Source organism: Lithobates pipiens, unplaced genomic scaffold (genome assembly GCF_037356315.1).
Source record: "Lithobates pipiens isolate NorthernLeopardFrog02 unplaced genomic scaffold, aLitPip1_a1.2 Scaffold_23, whole genome shotgun sequence".
NCBI lineage: Eukaryota > Metazoa > Chordata > Amphibia > Anura > Ranidae > Lithobates > Lithobates pipiens.
In genome coordinates, this window is record NW_027507785.1 from 160942621 (window position 1) to 160968893 (window position 26273).

Genomic DNA, 26273 nt, shown 5'->3' on the forward strand with positions numbered 1-26273 from the left:
ATGAAAAGGTGGAATTTTCCTTTTTAAACCATAAGCTTGAACAATCACTTGACAAATTAATTTAGAAATAGTAGATTTGACGCTGTTTGTCCTCTTTTAGGACCTTGTGGCAACACAAACAAAACAACTGTTTTACAAATCTGTGCGGTCTTCTTCAAATAGACCTTGACTGTTCTCACCACATCAAGAGTAGTGACCTTTCTTCCGCAGAATGAGGTTCTGGAAAAAATGAAGGCAGAATAATATCCTAGTTTAAATAAAAACCTGACACTGCCTTCAGTGGGAAATTAGGCCGTAATACAACCTTATCCTTATGAATAATCAAATATGGTTCTTTACAAGAAAGAGTGGCCAACTCCGAGACTCTTTTTGCAGAAGATATGGCAACCAAAAAAATGTATTTCCTTGTCAAGAGGACCAAGGGAATATCTGGTATTGGCTCAAAAGGCCCTTTCTGAAACGCTGACAGGACTAAATTTAAGTCCCATGGGTGACCTAACTGGAGTATTAATGCGCATTACCCCCTGAATAAAGCTACGAAACAGAGAGTGTAAAGCAAGTGGTCATTGAAAAAACACCGATAAGGCCAACACCTGGCCTTTGATAGTTCCTTTAAGCCAGCTTAATTTCTAATCCAATCTGTAGAAATTCAAGGATCCTTCCCTATGATATATTTCCTGGGGTGCCAACCCCAGGATTCACACCAGGAGACATAAGCCTTCCAGAATATATAGTATATGACTCTGGAGGCCGGCTTCCTAGCATTAACCAAAGTAGAAACTACTGAAGCCGACAGCCCATGGTCTTTCAGAATGTGGGTCTTAATAGCCAAACTGTTAAATTTAGCGTTTCTAAGGTAGGATGGAATACCGGACCTTGCGAGAGAAGGTCTGGCCGTGGTGGTAGCGTCCATCGGTCCCCTACCACCATTTTACGATCTCTGCAAACCAAGACCTCCTGGGCCACAAGAATCACCTCCTTCCCTTCCTGCTTGACCCTGCGAAGAAGACACTGTAGTTTTTGAACAGGAGGGAACGCACAGATCAGTGAAAACTGATCCCATGGAAAAAAACTAAGGCATGTGTTCTGCATGTCATTGGATGTTGTCTATTGTCTAACTTTTTGTTGAACCTGGACGCAAACAGATCCACGTCCAGAATTTTCCATCTTTGACATACTGACAGAAAGATGTCGGGGTGAAGAGACCACTCTCCTGCGAACAACTGTTGGTGGCTCAAGTAGTCCGCCTGCCAATTCTCTATTCCTGGAATGAAGATTGCCGATGACAAGGAATGTTGTCTTCTGCCCAAGATAGGATATGATTCACCTCTCTCTGGGCCGCACGACTTCTCGTGCCCCCTGGGCGATTGATATAGGCCACTGTTGTCAGATTGGATTCTGACAGTACAATTTCGTAATATGAGCGTCCAGTCCTTCAGGGCCCAGCATGCTACCCAAATCTCTTGAATATTGATGAGCAGGGTAATTTCTGATTTGGATTATTTCCCTTGGACAGATGCTTCTTCCAAGACTACTCCCGAGCCCAGAAGGCTGGCATCTGTTGTTACCATCTTCCAGGTAACTGGTAGAAAGGATTTTCCTTTTTAAAGATTCTTGGATATCAACCGAGGTTTTGACGCACTTTGGGGGTTAAACCCATTGGGGAGTCCAGAGCTTGGACTTTCTTGCTCCAAGTTGACAGGATACAGTTTTGCAGCAGTCTCGAATGAAACTGCTCATAAAGAACAGCCTCGAATGAAGCCACCATCTTTACCAACAATTTCATGCAAAGTCAAATAGAAGGATTCTTCTTTGTTTTGACCAGCTGAATCAGTTCCCTTATGGAACTAAATCCTTGCCTGGGGCAAGAACATCCTCTTCTGAGCTGTATCTATGATCAGACCCAAGTACTGCAATCTTCTTGATGGTTTTAAGGAGGACTTCTCTAGGTTAAGAATCCAACCTAGGTATTCCAGGTAGCGGACTGCGGTGACAAAACTTTGGTTTAAGAGGGCTACTGACTGATCTATCAAGAGTAGATTGTCTAAGTAATCCAGAATCGTTATGCCTTGAGCACTAAATCTGGCTAAAGGAGGAGCAAGGACCTTTGTAAACACTTGGGGTACAGTAGCTAGACTGAAAGGCAGAGCTACGAACTGAAAATTAAGATTTTCTATCTCAAATCGTAGATATTTCTGGTGAGTGGGAAAAATAGGCACATGGAGATAAGCATCCTTGATGTTGATTGACGCCAGATGTTCTTCACCTTAGGATGGAGACTACTGATCAGATTGACTCCATGCGAAAAGAGCGGATATTCAAAAACTGGTTTAGATCTTTGAGATCTAAAATAGGTCTGACATCCCCGTTTGGTATTGGTACCGTGAAAAGGTTTGAATAAAACCCTAATCCTCGCTCTTCCAAGGGGTCCACCGATATCACTCTTTGAGACAAGAGATGATCCAAAGCTAGAAAGGGAGACTTCTTTTTCACTGGATTTCTGGGATCGTTTGATCTGAGAAAACAAGGAGACGGGAACTCTCGTTTGTAACCTAGAGATATTGAGGAAGCCACCCATCTGTCTTAACATTGTTCCTTCCAGATCCTTGAAAACGGCAGAAGTCTTCCCCTCACTGGAGCGAGTGGGGGCGTCCCTTCATAAGGAGGTTTTAATATTTTGTTTTGTGGGCTTCCTCCCCCAGGTCCTCTTTTGACCCTGGAACTGACCCTGAGGTTTACCTCTTGAACCTGATGGTGGAGGCCGTCATCACTGCCTGGAGGCTGATGCTCCTTAAAAGCAAAAGCACTTAAATTTCTTAACTGTAAAAGGGAACTTTTTCCATTAGAAATTATTTGGATATACTTATCCAGATCATCCCCAAATAATCGTTAACCATGAAATGGAAAACTGGCCAAGAGCTTTTTGAATGGCGCTTCGGCTGACCAATTTTTCAACCCTAAAATTCTACGCACGTGTACCAGCCCTAGCATAAGCCGTGAGGCCTGGAATAGAATCTTTCACAGCGTCTACTGAAAAAACAGAATGCCTCTGATATCCTGGCCAAATCTTGGGCCTGCTGATCAGGAATAACCTTGAGTACCTCTTTAAACTGGTCCTTTAAGGGCTGAGCTACCCCAATTGCTGCCAGCGCAGGCTGAACCACTAAACCCGTGAGTGAAATATATTTTTTAAAAAGGAATTCCAACTTTTTATCTGTTGGATCCTTTAGCATTTGAGCATTGTCTACTGGACAAGTCAGGTATTTGTTCACAGAGGATATAGCAGCGTCAATTGCTGAAATCCCCCACTTTTTATTAAACTCTTCCTCCATAGGATAAAGTGTTGAAAACTTTTTTGGAGGAAAAAAAGGTTTATCTGGGTTGCTCCCACTCAGAATACATAAGCTTTTTTAGCAATGAATGGATAGGAAAAGCATGCATAGTTTGGGGAGGTTTTAGCGAACCCAAACTAGAAGTGGGCTCATCGACTGACCTACCGACATCAAAAATGTGGAGCAGACCAATTCAGTGACAGATTGTACCAACAACCTTTCCTGTGAACCTGATCCATCCGTTTTAGACTCTTCAGTCACCAGCCTCTTCCTGGTCCCCTGAGAGATCATCATTTCTCGCCCCCCTATTCCTCAGTTTAAGGGTCCTGAGTAATGGACGGGGGCCTGTTACGCTTAGTTCCACTCTGGGAACGGATTAAAGCATCAATTTTTTGCCCCAAGCCAAAAAAAAACTCTTCCGAAATATAAAACAGGGGCTGCAGTGTTAAGAGCAGTTGCAACATCCGACGTCTCTGATGGCTCACCCTTTCCAGGCATATCACTCTCAGGGGAGGATGCCATCTTCTTTGAGATGGTTTTAGGCTTACTTGTGACTGTAGAAGTCTTTCTAGAGTCATTTTTTAAGCTGCTTTTACGCCCCCTTCCGACCATAGCCTGATGCACAAAGCAGAGGTACTACCAGAAGGAATGCATCCACTGCTTGAGCAAATAGTCCAGCCCTGCTGCTGCTATTAATGCTCAGCCTCATGCAATAGTAAATGTGTCAAAAGGAATGTCTGCGTTACCAAACCTCTTTCATGCCACCCTTGCTCTTGTGTCCCTCCGCAGCTTGGAGCAGTAACAACGATGCTTTTACTTTCCCGTGCTGGACATTGGAGGACATCAATGCTGCGCCAAGCCCCGCCACAATCCATCTCCTACGGCCCCCCTCCTCTCTTAAAAAAAGAGCTTTCCCACACGAGAGCAGGCCTCTGATCCTATGGGATCACTTTTGAGAGGTGGAAAAATGGCGAGGAGGGAGCCTGGAAGCTGCCGAGTAGGGCAGCGTGGCAGGCTTTTTTTTTTAAATCTTTTCTCCTGGCCCTTCTTACTCGTGAAGAGTGGGAGAAAATAGCACAGGTTGGGAGTGTCTGGTGGGGAGGAAAACCCCCCCAGACTTACTGGAGGACTGCTGCTGACTGGAAGAAAGGAAACTGCTTGTTCTGGACACGTGAGCTCTCTGAGGAAGCGTGAGAAGGTATGTGCTCAATAAAGCCCCCAGTGGTGACACATAGGCATGACAACATTCACTAATTAAAGGAGACATTTCACAAGAAAATTCTAAATGTTTTTAGAAAAACTCCACTTACCTTTCCTGCCGCAGAGTTTTCTGTGGTAAAACCAACAGACCCAATCTTCACGGTGAGTTCTGTTACAAACCTTCAAGAGCTGGGGATCATCGGGGGAAACCCACAATCCTGGACCTGTAATAGTACTACCGCCAGTAAAAACTTTATGGCCTTAATACCAAAAGTACTGGATCCCAGGGTGCAGCTCTCTAAAAGAGAAGCGTTTACAGGAAAAACCTTTTTTCTTCCGATACGGGGCCCAGGTACCATTCAAATTGGCCAAAAAGACACTTTGAATGGATCCGGCTGCATGGCTAGCCTCAGCAAGGATTGCTCCAATGGAGCTCAGCACAGCACATCATTACTCGTGACCAACACCTTAGACACTGGCAAAAAAACTGAGGTAATCCCAGTAGTGGGAGGGGTTCTATAGGGAGTGGACTTTTTGTCTTGGGGTGTGCCAGTGTCCATCACCTGAAGGTGGCCTATAACCCACACAGTATCTACTATGGCTCTGTGTCCCATGATGTCTATCACCAGCTTCTGTGTAGGTTCGAAAGAGGCACAACCGCCTCATCTGTGCCCAACAGTGTATATCAGTGCCACCAATCAGTGCCAACTATCAAAGCCCACGAGTGCCCCCTATCAATGCCCACCAGTGGTGCAAATCAATGACTCATCAGTGCCACCTAGCAGTGCTGCCCAGTGTCACCTACCAGTGCCAATCACTGCCAGATATCAGTGCAGCCCATCTGTGCTAATCAGTGCAGCGTACATCAACGAAGGAGAAAAATTTCCTGTTTGCAAAATTTTATAACAAAATATAAAACGGTTTTGTATTTGTTTTTAAAATTTTCTGTCTTTTTTCATAAAAAATAAAAACCCAAAAGGTGATCAAATACCACAAAAAGAAAGCTCTATTTGTGGGAAAGAAATTATAAAATTTTTATTTGGGTACAGTGTAGCATGACCACTTAATTGTCATTCAAAGTGTGACAGTGCCGATAGCTGAAAATTGATCTGGGCAGGAGGAGGGTTTAAGTGCCCAGTAAGCAAGTGATTAAGGCCCCCCTTATGGTTTGTGTACACCACTGCTGGGCCACTAACTGGGTGACCTTGCAGAAGCTGGGTCCAATGCTGTGGCTCTCATTTACAGAATGTCAATGAAAAGGTGGACATCCAGAAGTCAAAAGGAATTGTAGGAGTAGTAGTAGTGGGAGGAGGGAGGGAGTAAGGAAGGGAGGAAGGAAGGGAGGAAAGGAGGAGGAGACTCTGCTTAACAATTCTAGAACTCTGATCAGTGGATTACAACCTGCTGTTCAGTGTTATTACCCCTAATGTGACCGCCTCCCAAAGTCATTGCCTCCCTGCATGGTGCTGCATGGGGCTTGCGGGGGGTGTCCAGACGTGTCCCCCAAATACATCTGATCACCCCAATCCATGATCACTGTGAGCTGCATCTCTCCTTCCCTCCCGCTGCCTGCAGTGTCGCCCTGCACAGATCTCTGTGATCTGTCAGCTTGGAGAGTGCGGGGCAGAGGGGAGGGGGAGCGGTTCGGGTGGGGATGAAGTTGTGGCTTGGGGGGGCTTGGTATACATGTGTATACCAAACCCCACCCCTCCTGTACAATGGATAAAGCCATCGATATATCCACTGACAGTTGATCATGGTAACCGTGTTACAATGTATCATGAATGAATGGAATCTCTATTCCATTCATTCATTCATGTAAAGTGCTACAGAGAAAGGGACTATCTCACCAAAGCCTCAGGCTCTAATAATGCAGCTTAAGAAAAAAAATTATAAATGGATTGGACTCTGTCAAGCAGATCCGCTTGATCAGCAGGGGATCTGTCTGCTGATCCCTGCTGAGCAAGCGGATAACAGGTCCGTGTCCGCTCCGCTGATGCAGAGCGGACACGGACACAGCCTGCTATTCTCTATGGTGTGAAAGGATGGAAATGTACCGTCTGTCCATTTCCATCCAAAACAATTTGATCTGCTGGATGGATGGGGGATAGAATCGCCATGCGTCTGTTTTTAGCAGACTGGACTGCATCGGATGCAGACGGGTGTAAACGGACACATATCCATTTACATCAGCCTCTCCTTAGAGAACAATGAGTGGTCCGATTGGGCCCCCTGAAAAACAGACAGGCAGACCCAATCAATCTGCTTTTGTGAAAAGGGCCTAAGGCCTTGTTTACACAGGGCATACACCGCGTACCTTTACGGGGACGCACAGGTGTTTCGTGCATTCCTGTGCAGGCAGTCCCGCTGAAGTCATTTGGGATGTAGCACCTGCACGAACGCCGTTGCTCCCAATTTTACATCCATGTAGGTCCACATGCACATCCCTGAGCTCACACTGTCTGCGTTCGGGGTCATGTACCCACACGGATGTCAGACTGGGAACAGCAGCTATGCCGTTGCATCCCAATTGACATAAGTGGGACTGTCTGTACAGGGATGCACGGAACACCTGTGCATCCCTGTGTGGGTAAACGTGGCCTCTCATGAGTGTAAACTTTAGTATGTCATATGTGAACGATGCTTTAGTAATTGCAGGAATTTTGTTGAGTTTATGTACACTATTAATGATTTTAGCGAAAATATTGATTTGATAAACATTTGCGCAAATATCGCGATGCCTTAAAAATCAGTAGCACCTTCTTTTTATTCTACTGGCCATGTGCTTTCATAAAATGTATGGTGTGTGGGGGGTCTTTCACAAATTCTGAAAGCTGTAAGTTAAAAGTGAAAACCTCTAAATTGTTGGAGAAATTTTTGGGCATGTTCGATTTTTACCGTTTTTCAAAAAGGAGCAATTTACAAATACTTGTTATTAACTCCATACAGGTTAAGCTTTTACATTTAGTAGGGATTTAGCAGGAATTTTGTAAAATTAGCTGTACTTTTATCTGCGAATAATGGTTTTACTGCATTTCTTGCGAATATACTGGTTTGATGAACATTTGCGCAAAAATCAGTAGCAACTTCTTTTCTCTGTTAGAGAAATTTGGATATTTACATTTTTGCATATGTTCGTTTTTCACCATTTTGCAAACAGCGATGACCGACACTCATGTCTCTCTGCTTAGAGTGCAAGGGGAGAACTGAGCAATCAGTGGTCTTTGATCGCTCAGTTCTCACCCTTCGAGATGGCGGGGGATAGATGCAGCATTGCATCGATGCTGCATCCACTTAGGCAAGTATAAATTAAAACAAAAAAATCAACCCCCCCCCCCCCCGGTGACAGCAGTACGGGGAGATGTTCCCCATACTAGATGTCTTTTTTAAATCAGTATGGCGGTGCGGGGCTCCACTCACATGGCCACATCATTAATTTACACAGCTATGAACTACTAAAGCACTGACATCCTTTGCAGCTTGTAGTTCTCTATGAACTACCACAGCGCTGTTGAGCGCTGTGGTAGTTCATTGATTCTTCCCATCAGTGAATCTGCTTGCCCGTACACGATGTACAAGCACACAGATACACTGACAGATCTTCAGGTCTGCTGATCGCTGGTGTAAGGCTTTACAAGTTAAATAAATGTACTTTTTTTTTTCCTGCAAAAAAAAAAAATAGGATTTTTATAACAGCTTACCTGTTAAATCCTTTTCTTTTGAGGTACATCACAGGACACAGAGACTCAGTAATTACTGATGGGTTATAGGGCATCACTAGGTGATTGGACACTGGCACACCCTAGACAGGAAGTTCAATCCCCCATATAACCCCTCCCCCTACTGGAGGTACCTCAGTTTTGCAGCAAAGCAATATAAGTGTATTAGAAGCGGGGAGGGACCCCTGTGTCCCATGATGTACCTCAAAAGAAAAGGATTTTACAGGTAAGCTGTTAGAAAAATCCTATTTTCTTTCTCGTACATCACGGGACACAGAGACTCAGTAATCACTGATGGTATGTCTCAGAGCAATGCTATCTGATGGGAGGGAAACCACACAACATAGGGTGTAATCAGACCTGAGGACCCTGTACCTGTAGTGTGTGCAGCACACTATGCCCAAAGGCGATATCCTCATGCCTTCTCACATCCACCTGATAAAATTTGGTGAATGTATAAACTGATGACCAGGTTGCGGCCTTTCAGATTTGAGCCATGGGGCCTGGTGATGCACTAATAGCCCTAGTGGAGTGCGCCTTGATTTGAAAAGGCGGAATCTTTTGCTTCAAAGCATAAGCTTGAACAAATTACTTGTTGAATCCGTTTAGCAATGGTAGATTTCAACGCTGCCTGTCCTCTCTTAGGACCCTCTGGCAATACGATGCAAACCTGAGCAGTCGCTTCCAGATAGGCTTTGACTGCTCTCACTACAGCCAAAGAATTTAGTGACTTCTCTTCCGTAGAGCAGGGATTTGGAAAAAAGGAAGGCAGAACAATATCTTGGTTTAGATGAAAACCTGAGACCACCTTCGGAAGAAAACTAGGATGAGGGCCTAACACTATGTGCATTATCAGGTATGGCTCTTTACAAGAGAGGGCCGCTAATTCTGATACTCTTCTGGCAGAAGAAATGGCCACCAGAAAAATGAATTTCCTTGTCAACAGAACTAAGGGAATTTGATGCATCTGTTCAAAAGGCTGCTTCTGTAAAGCTGACAGAACCAAATTCAGATCCCAGGGGTTCAGAGGCACCTTAACTGGAGGATTAAGGCGCGTTACCCCTTGTATAAAGCTTCAGACCAAAGAATGTGAAGCAAGTGGACGTTGAAACAGAACCGATAAGGTCGAGACTTGGCCTTTGACGGTACTCAAGGCCAGTTTCATCTCCAACCCATTTTGCAGAAATTCTAGGATTCTGCTTATGACATATTTTCTGGGGTGTCAACCCCTGGATTCACACCAGGAGACTCTGTGATAAATCATTCTGGAAGCTGGCTTTCTTGCATTAATCAAGGTAGAGATCGCAGGGCCCGAAAACCCATGATCCTTCAGAGTGTGGGTTTCAATAGCCAAACCGTTAAATTTAGAGTTTGTAATTTAGGATGGGATACTGGTCCCCGAGATAGCAGGTCTGGACAGGACGGTAGGGTCCAAGGAGAGTCTACCGCCAACTTCACTATTTCTGCATACCAAGCATACCACTTCTGGGCAATGCTGGGGCCACCAGAAGCATCGACTTCTTTTCCTGCCTGATCCTGCAAAGTCCTCGTGGCAGTAACAATAGGAGGGAATGCATAAATCAGAGAGAACTGATGCCACAGTTACCAACTCATCTGTCCCGCATTCAAGAGGATCCCTCGTTCTTGACACAAAGTTGTCGATTTTGTTGTTGAACCTGGACGTAAAGAGATCAACATCTGGAACCCCCCATCTCTGGCATACGGCCAAGAAGACGTCGGGTGAAGAGACCATTCCCCTGGGACTAACTGCTGGTGGCTCAAGTAGTCCGCCTGCCAGTTCTCTACCCCCAGAATGAAGACTGCCGATACGCATGGCACATGTCTTTCTGCCCAGATTAAGATCTTATTTACTTCTCCCTGAGCTGCACGACTCTTGGTGCCCCCTTGGTGATTGATATAAGCCACTGCTGTGGCATTGTCGGACTGGATCCTGACAGGGCAACCCTGCAACCTGAGTCTCCAGAATGTTGATCGGTCTTGGACCATCTCCCTTGGACAGTCGACTGTTCCAGGACTGCCCTCCAACCCGAAAGGCTGGCATCTGTTACCACTGTCCAGGTAACTGGTAAAAAGGATTTTAATTCCGCAGATTTTCGGGTATGAACCACCAGCTGAGGCTTTGACGCGTTGTAGGAGACAGATGCATCAGAAAATATAACGCCTGAACCTTCTTGTTCCAGGCCGACAGGATACTGTTTTGCAGAAGCCTCGAATGAAACTGAGCGTAGGGAACTGCTTCGAATGAATCCACCATTTTCCCCAACAACCTCATACAAAGACGAATAGAAGGACCCTTCTTTGCCCTGACTACCTGAATCAGTTCTTTTATAGCATTGATCTTTGCTTGGGGTAGGAATACCCTCTGCTGGGCTGTATCTATGAGCAGACAGAAATATTCTAGTCTTCTTACTGGTTTTAAAGAAGACTTCTCTAAGTTGAGGACGCAACCTAGGTATTCCAGGTAGTTTATTGTGGTGACCAAATTTTGGTCCAGGCGGGCTACCGACTGGTCTATCAAGAGCAAGTCATTTAGGTATGCTATTATTGTTATACCTTGGGCCCTTAATCTGGCCAGAGGAGGGGCCAAGATCTTTGTAAACACCCGAGGTGCAGTAGCTGGCCCGAAAGGCAGAGCAAAAAACTGAAAGTGATGTTTTTCAACTTCGAAACGCAGGATTTTTTGATGAGCCGGGAAAATATGTACATGCAGGTACGCATCCTTGATGTCTATTGACGGCAGAAGTTCTCCTCCTTGCAGGATGGAAACTACCGATCGGATCGATTCCATGCGAAAGGACCGTATCTTTAGAAATCGGTTTAGATCTTTGAGATCTAGAATGGGTCTGACATCTCCGTTTGGCTTTGGTACCGTGAAAAGGTTTGAATAAGCCCCATTCCCTGCTCTTGTGTGGGAACTACCATGATAACTTTTTGCGAAAACTGTCGCTCCAACGCTAGAAGGAGAGACTTATTTTTCTCTGGGTACATTTGATCTGAGGAAACAAGAAGGAAATTCTTGGAATTTTAGTTTGTAACTTAGAGTTATTGTGGAGACCGCCCATTTGCCCCAAAATTCCTCCTGCCAGAGCCCCGAGAACTTTAGTAGTCTTCCCCCCACTCGAGCAAGCGAGGGTGCCCCTTCATAAGGAGGCCTTAGAGTTTTGTCTTAAAGACCTTCTCACCCAGGACTTCTTTTGTCCCTGGGGTTGACTCCGAGTTTTAACCTTTCAGCCTGATGGATGAGGCCATCGTGACTGCCTGGAGTCTGATGACCCTGGTACTGGAGAAAGCGCTCGTTTAAAGGAGGGACGTTTACTCCTTTTCTTGACTGGTAAAAGGGTGCTTTTTCTACTAGAGATCCTTAGGATATAATTGTTCAAATCTTCTCCAAACAGTTTTGCACCACAAAAGGGAAATCCCGCCAGGAGTTTCTTACATGGTGATTCGGCTGACCAATTTTTCAACCATAAGATTCTACGCATATGTACCAACCCAAGCATAAGGCGAGAGGTCTGAAGGATAGAATCTCTGATAGCATCAACAGCAAAACACAAAGCCGCTGGTAGGTTGGCTAACCCCTGGGCTTGCTGTTCAGGTAAAGCTTTAAGCACCTGTTTAACATGGTCTCTCAAATATTGACAGACTCCAATTGCTGCCACTGCAGGTTAAGCTACTGAACCTGCCAAGGAGAAAACGTTTTTTTATCAGTTGGATCCCTAAGCAGCTGAGCGTTGTCAACAGGAGGTCAGGCTTTTTTTATGGAGGAAATGGCGGTGTCAACTGCCGGTATACCCCACATCCTAGTAAATTTTTCCTCGATAGAATAAAGCACAGAAAACTTTTTAGGAGGAAAAAAAAATGTTTATCTGGGTGATCCCACTCAGAATAGATAAGCTTTTCCAGTAAACAATGAACAGGGAAGGCAGAAGAGAAGCTGAAGAGGACCCTTCACCACTAGATTCCTCAGAAGTGGATTCCTCAGTCTCCACCCGATCCTCTGAGGGGGATTCCTCTCCTTTATCCCAGAGTTCCTCACTCTGAGGGTCCTGGGGGACAGAGAGGGACCTAGTGCATTTTCTTCCACTGAGTGAAGACGCGATTAAGGCCACTAATCTGTCCTCTAAACCGTTTATGGTTGAGGAAAAAAATCTCCTGTGTAATGTATACAGGGGCTGAAGTGTCAACACCTAACACACTGGCGAAAAAAACTGATGTACCTCCAGTAGGGGGAGGGGTCATATGGGGGATTGAACTTCCTGTCTAGGGTGTGCCAGTGTCCAATCACCTAGTGATACCCTATAACCCATCAGTAATTACGGAGCCTCTGTGCCCCGTGATGTACGAGAAAGAAAAGTGCATTTATTTATTTTTTGGAAAAGTGAACTCATCCTTTAAATTTGGCATTTTCTTTCCTCCCATCTAGACTTGCTTTTAGGATGATGATCATATGATCTCGACACCTCCCAGCTGCCACACTTCCACCACCGATAGCTGCTGAAAAAGCACACAGCATATTTGCTGTTCTTCCTGCTGCCTTCTGCAACACAGACACACCCGCAAGTACTAGGTCAGCACCTGAGTTATTTTAGCTCACGCATTCTGAATATGCAAAACCCCATTCTTTCCACATCCCATTCTGTGAGTAATACACCAGGAATCCCCTTCACTTGAGCAATAAGAGATCACGGGCGCAAGGGAGCTGAGACAAAAGAGCTGACTAACACATATTTTGCTAATGGCCTACAGGAAATTCAGAACACCGGACTGGGTGATAGCTGTTCCCTTGTCCTGCAGCAATGTTCTACTATGACACCGATCCCATCCTCTGACTCTAGATTCCTCTTAGGAATGCACATCATGCAGTAATCTAAAAGCAGTATTTATTTCTCTGCCAGAATTTCTGAATTCTTTGGAAAACTTTTGGCACACTTAGAACCCTTGTTTTCTAGGTGACACTACAATTCCTCTCTCCCATGATCATATTGAAACCTTCAAACCTGTTTGAGGATGAAGTGGAAAGGGATGGGGATTTTTTAAATCCCTGCATTTTATGAGCCACATGCTATGGCTTCTCAACAAATGTTCTACATTGCTGACACTCTGATGCAGTGTGAACTAGTTTTTGCCTAGCAGCACCCAATTCTTCACAGCCAAAATAAGCCCCTATGGGCAATAAGAAGCCTGGAGAAAAAACAAAAAATACTTTCATATCCATGCACAAATTGAATGTGCACTACATGAGGAATGGCGTAATCCTAAATGAGATTCACGCCTAAGCTTTTCAGTGAAATGTACCCTATGGAAACCAAATTTTTTATATTGCATTTTAAACAGCATTTTCACCATGCAATTTTACTCTTGAATTTTATACATATTAACATTAGAAATATTATAACAAATATATCAAACATAAGTATTTCTTGTACTTCTACTGCTCTAGAAGCACTAGAACATGGGAAAACAGCATGTGTTCAAGTACATGTAAAACAAACAGTACAAGTGCCATGAAATACTTACCCACTGGTAGATTGCTTCCTGGGGCAGGCAGACCCTTTTCTTGAGCCAGCAACTGCATCTCTGTGAATACTGCAAGAGCTCCATCATAATCTCCTGCAGGGAATATTAGCAAATTCCAATCAATTAAATAGAATGCAGAAGACATTTATGTGCTAGCACGTTTTATGATGTGACAAAAGAAAATAAAAAAAGTGTGTGCTGCCAAAAATCTGAGTTCAAGTAGGTTTGAGTCACTGATCTAGAACTAGTATTCATATCTGTAAATCCATAAAACCTTATTTGTATGCATGTTCCAGGTGAAGAAATGCAAAATATTACAGAAAGAGGGTAAACGACCAAGAAACTGGTATATGTGTGTCACGTTTACTCTTCTTAGAAGGAGAAGTAGCATCCATGTGTTTCTTTTAGTAAATACATCTTTTAAAGCTGAACCCCAGGTGGATATAAAAGGTACACAATTATTGTAGCTCTTGCCATTAATACTTTGGGGGTTTATTATTTTATTTTATTTTTAAAGGATGCAATGTCAGTACCAAAATTTGAATGGCATCAGCCTCTTGCAGTCCTTGTACAGCAAAGCTAAGAAAGGGTATAGGAGAAATATAACAACTTGGCAACGAGCATGAGCAGGGGGCATGTAATAGGAGAGAGTAACTGGCATCATACTACTTCTTTCACTGAACAGTCACAGGGTGGAACCTGTAAGTAAAAGTGAACTTGCAATAGAAAAACATAATGTTCCCTCACCTTCCAGGTAAGGATGTGCTTTGCAGCAGAGCAGTGTAAATCTCAGGAATTGATGAATAGAAAAAACGTTTTTTAAACAGGAATTCCAATTTTTTAGCAGTTGGATCCCTAAGCATTTGCGTATTGCCAACCGGACAAGTCAAACTTTTATTCACAGAGGGTATAGCAGCGTCAATTGGCTGGTATACTCCACATCTTAGTGAATTTTCCTCCATAGGATAAAGAGTTGAAAACTTCTTCGCAGGAAAAAAGTGCTTATCTGGGTGATTCCACTCAGAATACTTAAGCCTTTCTAGTAATGAATGGACAGGAAAAGCATGCAAGGCTTGTGGGGGCTTTAGTGAACCCAAACAGGAAGCGGGCTCTTCGACCGACTCCGCTAAGGGTAGCTTAAATGTGGCGCGGGCCATTTCAGTAAGAGAATGCACCAGCAACTGAAGCATGTGAAGCTGAAGGAGATCCTTCCCCACTTGATTCCTTGGAAGAGGAATCATCAGCCTGGTCACGGTCCCCTGAGGGGGATTCATCTTCCACTCCCACAGTTCCTCCATTTGGGGATCCTGGGTGGTAGAAGGGGACATAATGTGTTTTCTTCCACTCTCTGAAGACGTGATTAAAGCCACTAATCTTTCCTCTAAGCCACTCATAGCTGAGTAGAAAACTTGCTCAGTTATATAGACAGGAGCTGAAGTGTCGGAAGCAATTGCAGCCCCTAATGACCCTGATGGCTCACTCTGACCAGCTTCTTTAGTACAGGATGGTGTTGCAGAGGGAGGGTCCTTAGGACCTGAGGGCAGCCCCTTTGTGTCCTTGGTCTTTGCGGCATTTGAACCACCTCCTCTGGTCATAGTGCTGAGCGCAAATGCAGAGGTACAACCAAAAAAATGCACCCACTGCTGAGCAATAGTCCAACAACTGCCGCTGCTAAGCTCAGCCTGATGCTTAACCACATCAATACTGGGCACTTTGCCCCCTTTCTTGTCAGACCAATTTTCAGCACTCTCGCACCTTCAATAAGAATTGCGCAGTCATGCAATGCTGTACCCAAATTAATTTTTTTGCATTTTGTTCACACAAATAGAGGTTTCTTTTGGTGGTATTTATTCATGACTCCGTTTTTTTATTATTTGCGAAACAAGCGAAACATTTTTTTGGAAAAAAACATTTTCTTCTTTATTCTATTTTAAAAGAAATCCAATAAAATCAAATTTTGTCATAAATTTAAGCCAAAATGTATTCTGCTACATGTTTTTGGTAAAAAAAAATCCTGTTAAGTGTATAATTGTTTTGTGTGATTACGGACATATGCACGCAAATGATCATGTACAGATGTGCACAGGTGATCACGGACATGTGTGTGCAAATGATCATTGGGACATGTGATTTTACTGTTATATATGTGGGGGACATGTGTTTTGGGGATCATTACTATGTGGGAACATGTGTTTTGGGGACGTGCGTTTACTTTGTGTGTGTTTTACATGTGTGCTGACGCTAGACTGGTGATCAGTGATTAAAAAGCTGTAAAAAAACAGCTCATACTCACTGATCACCAGCCGACTGCAGAGATCCGCTCTCCTCTCCTCAGCGACAACTTCTGTGTAAGGAGAGGAGAGCCAATCGCCTAGCAACCGGCTGTTTGTTTACATTATATGACGGCCGTGTTTGGACATATAACAACAGAGCCCTCCTGTCGATCTAAGATGCGCCATGTCCGGATGACACAAGCGCATCAGGATCGCACCGCTGTGCGGGAACGCACGTTCTTCTCCTTCTGAGGGACATTCCTTAACATCCACTCAGGAAAGTGGTTAAAGTAAATGTGCCTGGGAATGCCTGTTTTACTCATTCACATGCCACCCGTCCGCTCTATGTCCCTCCTAGCTTTATGCACCTGAAAAAAGGTGCATTTTATAGCTATGCAACCCGCGTTGTGGACGCTAATTCGTGCCAATGCCACTAAGCCCTGTTCCTTCCTCCGATCACCCATTGCACCCCACATCTATTTTAAAATAGTGTTTTTCCGCACGAGCGGGCTCCTATCCTGACCGGACTGCATAGAGGAGGGCTGGGGGAGGAGGGGAGCTGCCGATGGAAACCGCCGTAATGGCAGCTAGAGCGGCGCAGCATACCGCTGTCTGACGCCATGATCCTACTGCCTGGAGGAAAGTTATCCAGGTGGGGGGACATTTCTAGGAGGAAAAAAAACCCTCTCCCATGACTTTACCTGGAGCCTGGGCCAGAGGAAGCGTGCAGCTTGTACACAGAGACGAGATTGACAAGCATGGAATCTGGTATGTGCTCTTGACAGCCCCCGGTGGTGACTATAGGCATATCAATATTTGCTTTAAAGGAGAAAACCCACAAGAATTAGAAAAATTCCTTAGGAATCTCCCTTCCCTTATCCAGCTGCAGGGTTCTGTGGCAACAGACCCAATCTTCACCTCTCACGTTGAGCTCCGTTTAAAAAACATTCAGGGACTGGGGGCCCCTTTTTTATCAGAGGATCTACAGCCCTGTGCCTGTAAAAAGCACCCCGTCAGGAATATGGCTGGAAAAAAAAAATACTGGATCCCAGGGTCCAGCTCTCTAAAAAGAGAAGCTTTACAGGCAAAACATTGTTTCTTCAGACACAAGGCCTGGGTGCCATTCAATTCGGCCTGGAAAAGACACTTTGAATGGATCCGGTTGCATGGCTTGCCCCAGTAAGGATTATTGCAGTGGAGCTCAGCACAGCATATCTTTACTTGTGACCAATACCCAAGACACTGGCGAAAAAACTGAGGTACTCCCGGTAAGGGTAGGTGTTATATGGGGAATTGAACTTCCTGTTCAGGGTGTGCCAGGGTGTGCCAGTGTGTACCACCTGAAGGTGCCATATAACCCATACAGTTATTACTGTGGCTCTGTGTCCCAAGATGTAAGATAAAGAAACATCTTTAACCTCCCTGGCGGTATAATTATGTCAGATTTTTGATGCCGAATGCCGTAAATTGTTTTGCATGGAAATTTGGTGTTTTATAATTGTAGGCCTGTAAATCTTCGGAATAACTCACTTAAAGCGGAGGTCCACCCTAAAGTGGACCTTCCGCTCATTGGATTCCTCCCCCCCTCCGGCGCCACAATTGGCACCTTTCAGGGGGGAGGGGGGTGCAGGTACCTGTACAGTACAGGTATCTGCACCCACTTCCGGGAAACACACAGACCCCAGAGGCAGCAGGTCCATCCTTATTGCGCAGCGACTCGCGCATGCGCAGTAGGAAACCGGGAAATGAAGCCGAAAGGGTCCACTTCCTGATTCCCATACCCAAGATGGCGGCGGCAGCACCAGAAGCCGACATCGTGGGCGCGCTGGACAGGTAAGTGTCACTATTTTAAAAGTCAGCAGCTGCCGTATTTGTAGCTGCTGGCTTTTAAAAAAAAAAAAAAAAGGCGGACTCCCGGCGGACTCCCGCTTTAAATCAGTCTAGTAGACATTCTGGGTATGATAACGTTTGAAACACAAAATCATAAAAATATAACAAACTATTAATTATCGAAAACAATATAATAATAAAATGTAATCAACTCAAAAACACTGAAATTTGCTCAGTTTCTGAATTGTCGCCGTCGTCATTTTCTGTGTCTGATGACGAATTTCCCTACTAATTACCATTGCTCAATTCTGCAAGTTTTCTATCGCTGTTTTCTAGCTGTTCTAAAACATCTTTTGACATTTTTTGCGGGCGTGGCCTGGACGGCGATGGAGTAGGTCGCACGTGAGGACTGCTCCGCTCCCGGTCTATCCTGTACAGTTATCCTGTGTTTCGGTAGCAGCCTGAAACTAACGGGGATCGGTGGATTGAGACCCTGTCTCCTATCCTGACATGTCGCCTACGAAAAAGCACGGCGCGGCGGTGGCATCTCTGGATAAATACCGCAGGCAAGACAGAGACTCTGCCCAAGATGGCGCCTCCTTGCCCTCCGCTTCTCAACCAGCGGCGAATGACACAGACAAGGTATTGGAAGCTATCTTACCACAAAAATTGAGGAGGTCAGAGTCGACATATCCCTCATTAGACAGGATATGTCTAAACTTAAGGACCGGGTGAAGGAGACGGAGGAAAGGATCGGCCGGACGGAAGATGTGCTGCACCCTCTTCAGTATTCCCATGAAGAGGTGAGGTGCCAACTTCAGCTTCTTGCCCAGAAACAAGACGATCTCGAAAATAGATCACGCAGATCGAACATTCGTTTCATAGGCCTGCCAGAGGGTGCGGAGGGACCCGATCCACCTACTTTTGTTGAGAGACTCCTGATCAACACTTACGGACGGGAAGCCTTTTCTACCACCTTCATAGTGGAGAGGGCACATCGAATGCCCGCGAGGCGCCCGCCGGAAGGCGCACCGCCTCGCACACTCATTGCCAAGTTACTCAACTACCGTGACAGAGACGCTGTTCTTAGACTGAGTAGAGAAAAGGGCAACATCCCCTACCAGGCAAGTCATGTCATGGCTTTCCCGGACTTTTCCGCAGAAGTCCAGAAACAACGTGCTCGTTTCGCCGAGGTCAAGAGACGACTGCGCACTCACCACCTCAAATACGCGATGATGTACCCGGCAAGACTTCGAGTCCTGGGAGAAGACTGAGCGCACTTCTTTGATGACCCGACGCAGGCAGTGGAGTGGCTGGAGAGGAGGGAGGCTGATAGGAATCGCCGGGCCTAGCGGATAATTTGACATGATGTCTCGTGGTGGTAAGCTGTTCTACCTTGCCACTGCTTCTGGTTTTCTTCCCAAGACTATATCCCTGCCGTTGGGAGTACGGCTTCACCGTCTGGTAACCGGGCTACACTAATTGTTCTCGTACGCCAACCCGCTGACGCCTGCGGACCTGTTTGGCTTTACCCACCACTACATACCGTTTCGCCTTGTGTGCCGGGTCACATTGTATAAACTGAGACTGTCCCAGTTCAATCGGATATCCTGATGTCTGCCTACTTTCCTCTCCTCTGGGACTATCTATGTGAACCTGGCTGTGTCTCTTTGCCTCCCAACGGCCAACAGGCCTGGTGCTATAACTGTACCTAGGCCAGAAGCAGGCTCTCCCTCTGTTCTTTTACTTGTCTTTGTTCCCTTTCTCCTTCTCTCATCTTTCCCTCTTGTGTTCACCTTCTTATGGACATAGCTGATTACCGTGCTTTGTTTGGAATGTTTCTTTTCCCCTTCTTCTCTAATATTTTCTTTCTACATAGATACCGGGGGCAGAGGCCGTGTCCCTTGTTCTATGGCCCTGTCCGGCGGCCTGCTCCCTGAACCTTATGCAGCGAGTGACCGCCCCGTGTATAGTTATATGCCTGGTCTGTCCCCCTGCGGAATCGAATAATCCAGGCGAGGGGAGGAGGTTGCGCTGGACGCCTTCGATGCAGGGGGTACAGACTATAGTTTGGCAATTTAGGGATGTATGCTCCAACCCAGTTGGGGGGGCTGAGAGCTGGGTGGGGGGAGGGGGGTTGTGTTTGGGGTTTGAGTTTATGTTTATTTTTTGGTTGATTACTGCATATATGGTACAGTGCAATGTATTTCTATGTTTACAGATGGGCTGGTGGTTGGTGGGGGGAGGGCGAGGAGTGGACCCAATTCTGGGGTCCGGTCTGCCCCGACTGCTACCTGGACTAAGCACTAATCTCTTATGGCTCCGATCAAGTTTCTGACGTGGAACGTCCGGGGTATCAGGGATAAGCTTAAACGTACGGCCGTTTTTACTTGCCTTAAATCTTACAGAGCTGATGTTATAGTGCTTGTGGAAACTCATGTTACGGGCCGGCTTCAGCTGGCACTTAGGAGGCCGTGGGTTGGCTGGGCGTACCATGCGACCCACACCTCCTATTCCCGGGGCGTGTCCTTGCTCGTAGCGAAAACCGTGCATTTTCAGTTGATTGACTTACGAACAGATCCCCAGGGCCAGTTTGTTTTTCTACAATGCACTATACAAGGCAGACGTTATCTACTTCTGGCAATATACATACCACCTCCCTACTCTGCCACTATTGTGTCTGAGGGACTCTCGTATATGGCTCAGCACCCGAATATCCCTGCCATATGGCTTGGGGATTTTAATGTAGCCCTTAACCCGCACATGGATAGACTGCCGGGTGGTTCCGCGCCTCCGGCCCAGACGGAGTCTAGGTTATGCAGCACCCTCAGGGAGTTTTCCTTAACTGATGTGTGGCGTCACAGATACCCCACGACTCAGGCGTTCACATGCTTCTCGGCCACGCACTCTACCATGTCCCGCATAGATTACATTTTGACGTCCAGCGTTCTCCTCCCTTATTTGGAAGACGCGGGGTTCTGTGCGAGATCCCTATCGGATCATGCTCCGTGCTGGGCTACCTTTACGCTGGCCCAGCAGGCTGGATCTCGGGTCTGGCGCCTCAATCCCTTTTGGCTGAAGGCGCTGGGGGAACAGGAGGACCTGTCGGAAGAATGGACTCATTTCTTTACGACTAATAGGGGAACGGCGACTGGTGGTAGTGTCTGGGAGGCATTTAAGATCCATGCACGTTCCACTCTGATCAGGCGCATTAACAGATTAAAAAGCTCCTCTAAACTTACACTTAGTCAGGCAGAAGAGCGCTTGGAGGTTGTTACCCGGGAGTTTGTACTGCACCCTAGTGCGGAGAACGCCTCGGCTCTCAGGCTCCAAACTCGTGTTTTAGATCAATTACACTTTGAACAGGCTAGGAGAAAACATTTTTTTACGCGACAACGGATATTTGAGCAGGGTGAGAGAGCGGGTAAATTGTTGGCGTATCTCGCTCATCAGGATGCGAGGCCGCCGGTAGTGGTGTCGCTGCTGGATGAGCAGGGAACTATTGTCTCTGACCCGGAGAGCATTGCTGAGATGTTCAGGTCCTACTACGCTGATCTCTACGCCTCTCGTGTGGAAGTCACGCCTCAGGAGACCCGGGACTTTTTGCAGGCTGTTCTCTTTCCCCAACTTTCGGTGGCCCAGATCGCGGATCTGGAGGCTCCGATCACACTGGAGGAGATTGAGCTGGCGCTCTCGTCCTTGGCAACGTCCAAGGCGCCTGGGCACGACGGTTTGCCGCTGGATTTCTATGCGGCTTATTCTGAGGTATTGGCCCCCGAGCTACTAAATCTATATAATTACCTTTTTGAGTCAGAATCCCTCCCAGACACCCTACGACAAGCGACAATTATAGTTATTCCCAAACCAGGTAAAGATCCCAACCGACCCGACTCGTATCGCCCGATATCACTGCTACAAGCGGACATAAAAATCTTAGCAAAAATTTTAGCATCCCGGTTATGTCCCCGTATCTTGTCCCTTATCCACCCTGACCAAACGGGTTTCATGCCCGGTAAAAATACGGCAATGAATATCCGTAGGCTTCACATGAACTTACAGGCTTCCCACGACAATGGGGGTTCTAGGGTTGTGGTGGCATTAGACGCGGCCAAGGCATTTGACTCTGTGGAGTGGGGGTATTTGTGGGAATGCCTTGGCCGGTTTGGGTTTGGGCCAAATTTTTTGAAATGGGTCAAGATCCTTTATTTTTCTCCGGACGCGCGTGTGGCGGTAAACGGTTGCCTGTCTGGTCCTCTTCCCTTGGGGCGGGGGACCAGGCAGGGATGCCCCCTATCCCCGCTTCTATATGCCCTAGCGGTGGAACCGGTGGCTATATCCCTTAGGTATAATACCCTTGTCAGGGGCCTTCGTGCGGGGCCCATCACGGAGACGGTGAGCATGTACGCCGATGATATGCTCCTCTATCTGGAGGATGAAGGGCCCTCGTTGAGAGCTGCCCTTCATACCATTACAGAATTTGGTAAACACTCGGGCCTTACTATTAATTGGGCGAAATCACTAATCCTCCCCATTGACCTGTCTCCACCGGAACGTGACGCGGCCTCACTCCCCCTGTGCAGGGTGTCTTCCATCCAATACCTGGGAGTCCAGATCACCAGAGAACCCTATGACTACATAGTCCAAAACATCGAACCCCTGATTCAATACTTGAAAACTAAAACTCAGTCCTGGACTTCCCCTCGGGGTAATGGGTAGAATAAACGTAACCAAAATGATTCTTCTGCCCAAGTTCCTCTACAAATTCTGGCAGGCGCCCGCTCTTATCCCCCTCAAATGTTTTAAAACCATAGATACTATCCTTAATTCCTTTATCTGGGGCTCTGGCAGGCATAAATTGGCATGGAACATACTAAAGAATCCTACCAATATGGGAGGAGCTGCGCTCCCCGATTTCCACGCATATTACATCGCTGCCCAGCTCTCTCACTTCTTTCACCTACATAAAACGGACGCTTCCAGATACCAAGCACTGCTATGTGGCATGCCTCATAGTCGCACCCACTCCCCCCTTCAGGTTTTGTTTTGGGGGAAGGGGCCCGACAGGAGGGCGCGGAGACGTGCCCCTTTGCTGCTTCAGCATAGGCGGATATGGGAAATTGCGCAGAGGATGTTGGGGGGGAAATGGGTGCATTCCCATACCCCCCTGTGGTTTCATTCTCAGTTGGAGGAGCTTAGGGGATTGCCGGGGGCGGGTCTGTGGGCCTCCAGGGGGGTGGTGTACCTGTATCAGGTCGTCACCCCGTTGGGGGTACGTAGCTTCCAGGCTCTGCGGGGTGAGTTTGAGATTCCTCAGTGCATGGCCTTTTATTTTGCTCAGCTATCCCTTGCCCTCCGGGCCCAATTTGTGGGGGGATGCCCGGATCCCCAAGAACTGCCAGTAGTGGGTGTGATAATTGGGGAGGAGCCCACGAAATTAATTTCCACCCTCTATGACTATCTTAGGAGACGGACTGTAGCCAGACTTGCGGAGGTGGCAAGATATCGGTGGGAGGAAGACGTGGGTCCGCTTGAGAGTGAGGCATGGGAGGAGATCTTAGATGGGGTCAAGTTAGTTTCCCCCAGAATAACAGACAGGCTGACTCAACTGTACATCATACACAAATCATATCTTACCCCGGCCAGAATTCGCAAATACAAACCCTCCCTGGAACCAGGGTGTCCGCACTGTGGATGCCTCCCGTGCTCTTTCTATCATTTGGTGTGGTCGTGCCCGGACGTTCAGGCCTTTTGGCTACAGGTGGTTCAATTTCTGCACGATCACATGGGCTCCCCCCTTCAAGTGGACCCCAAGGCTTGTCTCTTAGGCCTTGAACTAGACGTCCCGGCGGGCCCCTCGAATGCTGCTTTTGTTCAAGAAACCTTATTTTGTGCTCGGAAATTGCTTGCCCGGCTATGGATGCGACCGGAGACTCCGACGCTCAGAGATTGGGTAGCGGAGGTTAACCTAACTTTGCCATTGAAGAAAGTTATCTATGCACATAGGGGCTGCCCAACTAAATTCAATAAGATCTGGGATTGTTGGCTCAATGACCCAGACACTTGTGTAGGCTAGCCATACTGTAATGTCCTGATTTTCCCGGATGAACTGTACCACTGTATAATTGAGGTTTTTTCCCTTCCTTTTTTTTTTTTTTGTTGTTTTCCTTTCTGTAATACAGTCTTAGTGATTTTATGGGTTTAATGATATGGTGTTCATAGACTTGACCTGAGTGTTCTTCTCCTTTTGGCTATGGAGCTACTTCTGCCTGTTATTACTCTTAGTTACTGCATGTACTAAAAATGTAACTTGTTACTGTACCATGTACCAATAAACTTGTTTTGCAAAAAAAAAAAAAAAAGGGACATTTTTTGGTTGCTATGGACATTCTCCAGTTTCCAGGCAGAAAGAACAGTATATATTAAAATAAAAAACTGCATGCAAGGCACTGGACAAAGCATTAGGGACAAAAGGGAGGTGAAATTAAATGATACAGTAATGTAATCTGTATGATTACAGTCTACTATATGTGTTTGGAAACTGAGCACGGAATAGAGTACATTGGGCGGAGGACACAGCTGCCACACACAGCGGGGAGACATCGCAGGATCCTGGTAAGTAACTTTCCCTGGATACTGCGATGGAGCCCCGAGTGTGCCTCGGGATTACCGCTCTTGGTATGGAAAATTCACCCTGACCCACACTCGGTAATACCGCTAAAAAGGTTTAATGTGCATGGACACATAGGCTAACATGAAGGGGAGTTTAGAGGCACAGAAAAAAAAAATGCCTGAAGAAGCAGCTTTTTTGAGCTGCAGTGTACATGAGGCCTAATAATGAAAACATGTTCCATCCAATGTGTTTGATGCCTGTTCCCCTGTTACACTGTGAATCGTAGTGATGTAGGGGCAGTGAGAGGAAACACAGTGCACATTAGGTGACCCGGAAATCAATGTTCTTGCAAGTGATCTCTGCGGGATCTTCTACTAGTGGTTCTCTTCAATACTACAGAAATTGGCAGTGCGAGCAGAAGAGGGGAGTATTCAATGGGGTTGATTTAATAAAAGCAAATAGTGTGTTCATTCTGCAAGCAATGTTGCCCTTTGCAGGATAATTTTCCCCAGAGCTTAGTAAATATGGTGAAAAATTCACTTTGCAAAGAATACCCAATCATCTGCAAGGAAGAATACAAAAAAAACACACAAACACAAACAGCATTTATTAGTTCCACATGATTGAATGATGGAAGTCAGAAACTACATGGCAAATGAGGTTCAATGTAGAAAAATGTAAAATAATGCGTTTGGGTGGCAAAAATATGAATGCAATCTATACAATGGGGGGAGAACCTCTGGTATTTCTAGGATGGAAAAGGACCTGGGGGTCCTAGTAGATGATAGGCTCAGCAATAGCATGCAATGCCAAGCTGCTGCTAACAAAGCAAACAGAATGTTGGCATGCATTAAAAAGGGGATCAACTCCAGAGATAAAATGACAATTCTCCCGCTCTACAAGACTCTGGTCCGGTTGCACCTGGAGTATGCTGTCCAGTTCTGGGCACCAGTCCTCAGGATGATTGTACTGGAAATGGAGCGAGTACAAAGAAGGGAAACAAAACTAATAAAGGGTCTGGAGGATATAAGTTATGAGGAAAGGTTGCAAGCACTGAACTTATTCTCTCTGGAGAAGAGACGCTTGAGAGGGGTTATGATTTCAATATACAAATACCATACTGGTGACCCTACAATAGGGATAAAACTTTTTCGCAAAAGGGAGTTTAACAAGACTGGTGGCCACTCATTAAAATGAAAAGAAAAGAGGTTTACCCTTAAACTATATAGAGGGTTCTTTACTGTAAGAGCGGCAAGGATGTGGAATTCCTTTCCACAGGTGGTGGTCTCAGCGGGGGGCATTGATAGTTTCAAGAAACTATTAGATAAGCACCTGAATGACCGCAATATACAGGGATATACAATGTAATACTGACATATAATCACACACATAGGTTGGACTTGGACTTTCTTTTTTCAACCTCACCTACTATAACTATGTAGCAGAGCTTCACCTCATTTACTAAGCTTGGTTGAAAACTGCCCTGCAAACTGCAACATTTCTTGCAAAGCCGACAATCTGATTACCTTTAGTAATGAACCCTGTGTTCTTATCTCGAGCCACTTCATTTTACAATTTTATTTCAGTTTTGTTACAATATATGCATACAACAGTCACTCATAAAACAGAATAAAAAATACAACTGTCATTTTCATACAACCTAGAAACCATCAAATTATTTGATCAGACTGCAGCAACTGAAATTTAACAAAACACTGCTTAAAAAAAAAAAAAAAACTTGAAAAATATCCTGACCAGATGACTAGCCTTA

At 45.9% G+C, this 26273-nt stretch overlaps 1 protein-coding gene across 2 annotated transcripts in view; it reads right to left on the reverse strand.

Moving 5' to 3' along the window:
- LOC143927976 (40-kDa huntingtin-associated protein-like) overlaps positions 1-26273 on the reverse strand; it is an 86296-nt gene that overhangs the window by 24485 nt on the left and 35538 nt on the right. For both annotated transcript variants that reach the window (XM_077452514.1, XM_077452513.1), the window contains one exon: positions 13790-13882. In XM_077452514.1, coding sequence (XP_077308640.1) covers positions 13790-13882 — 93 coding nt within the window. The remainder of the gene's footprint in view (positions 1-13789; positions 13883-26273) is intronic.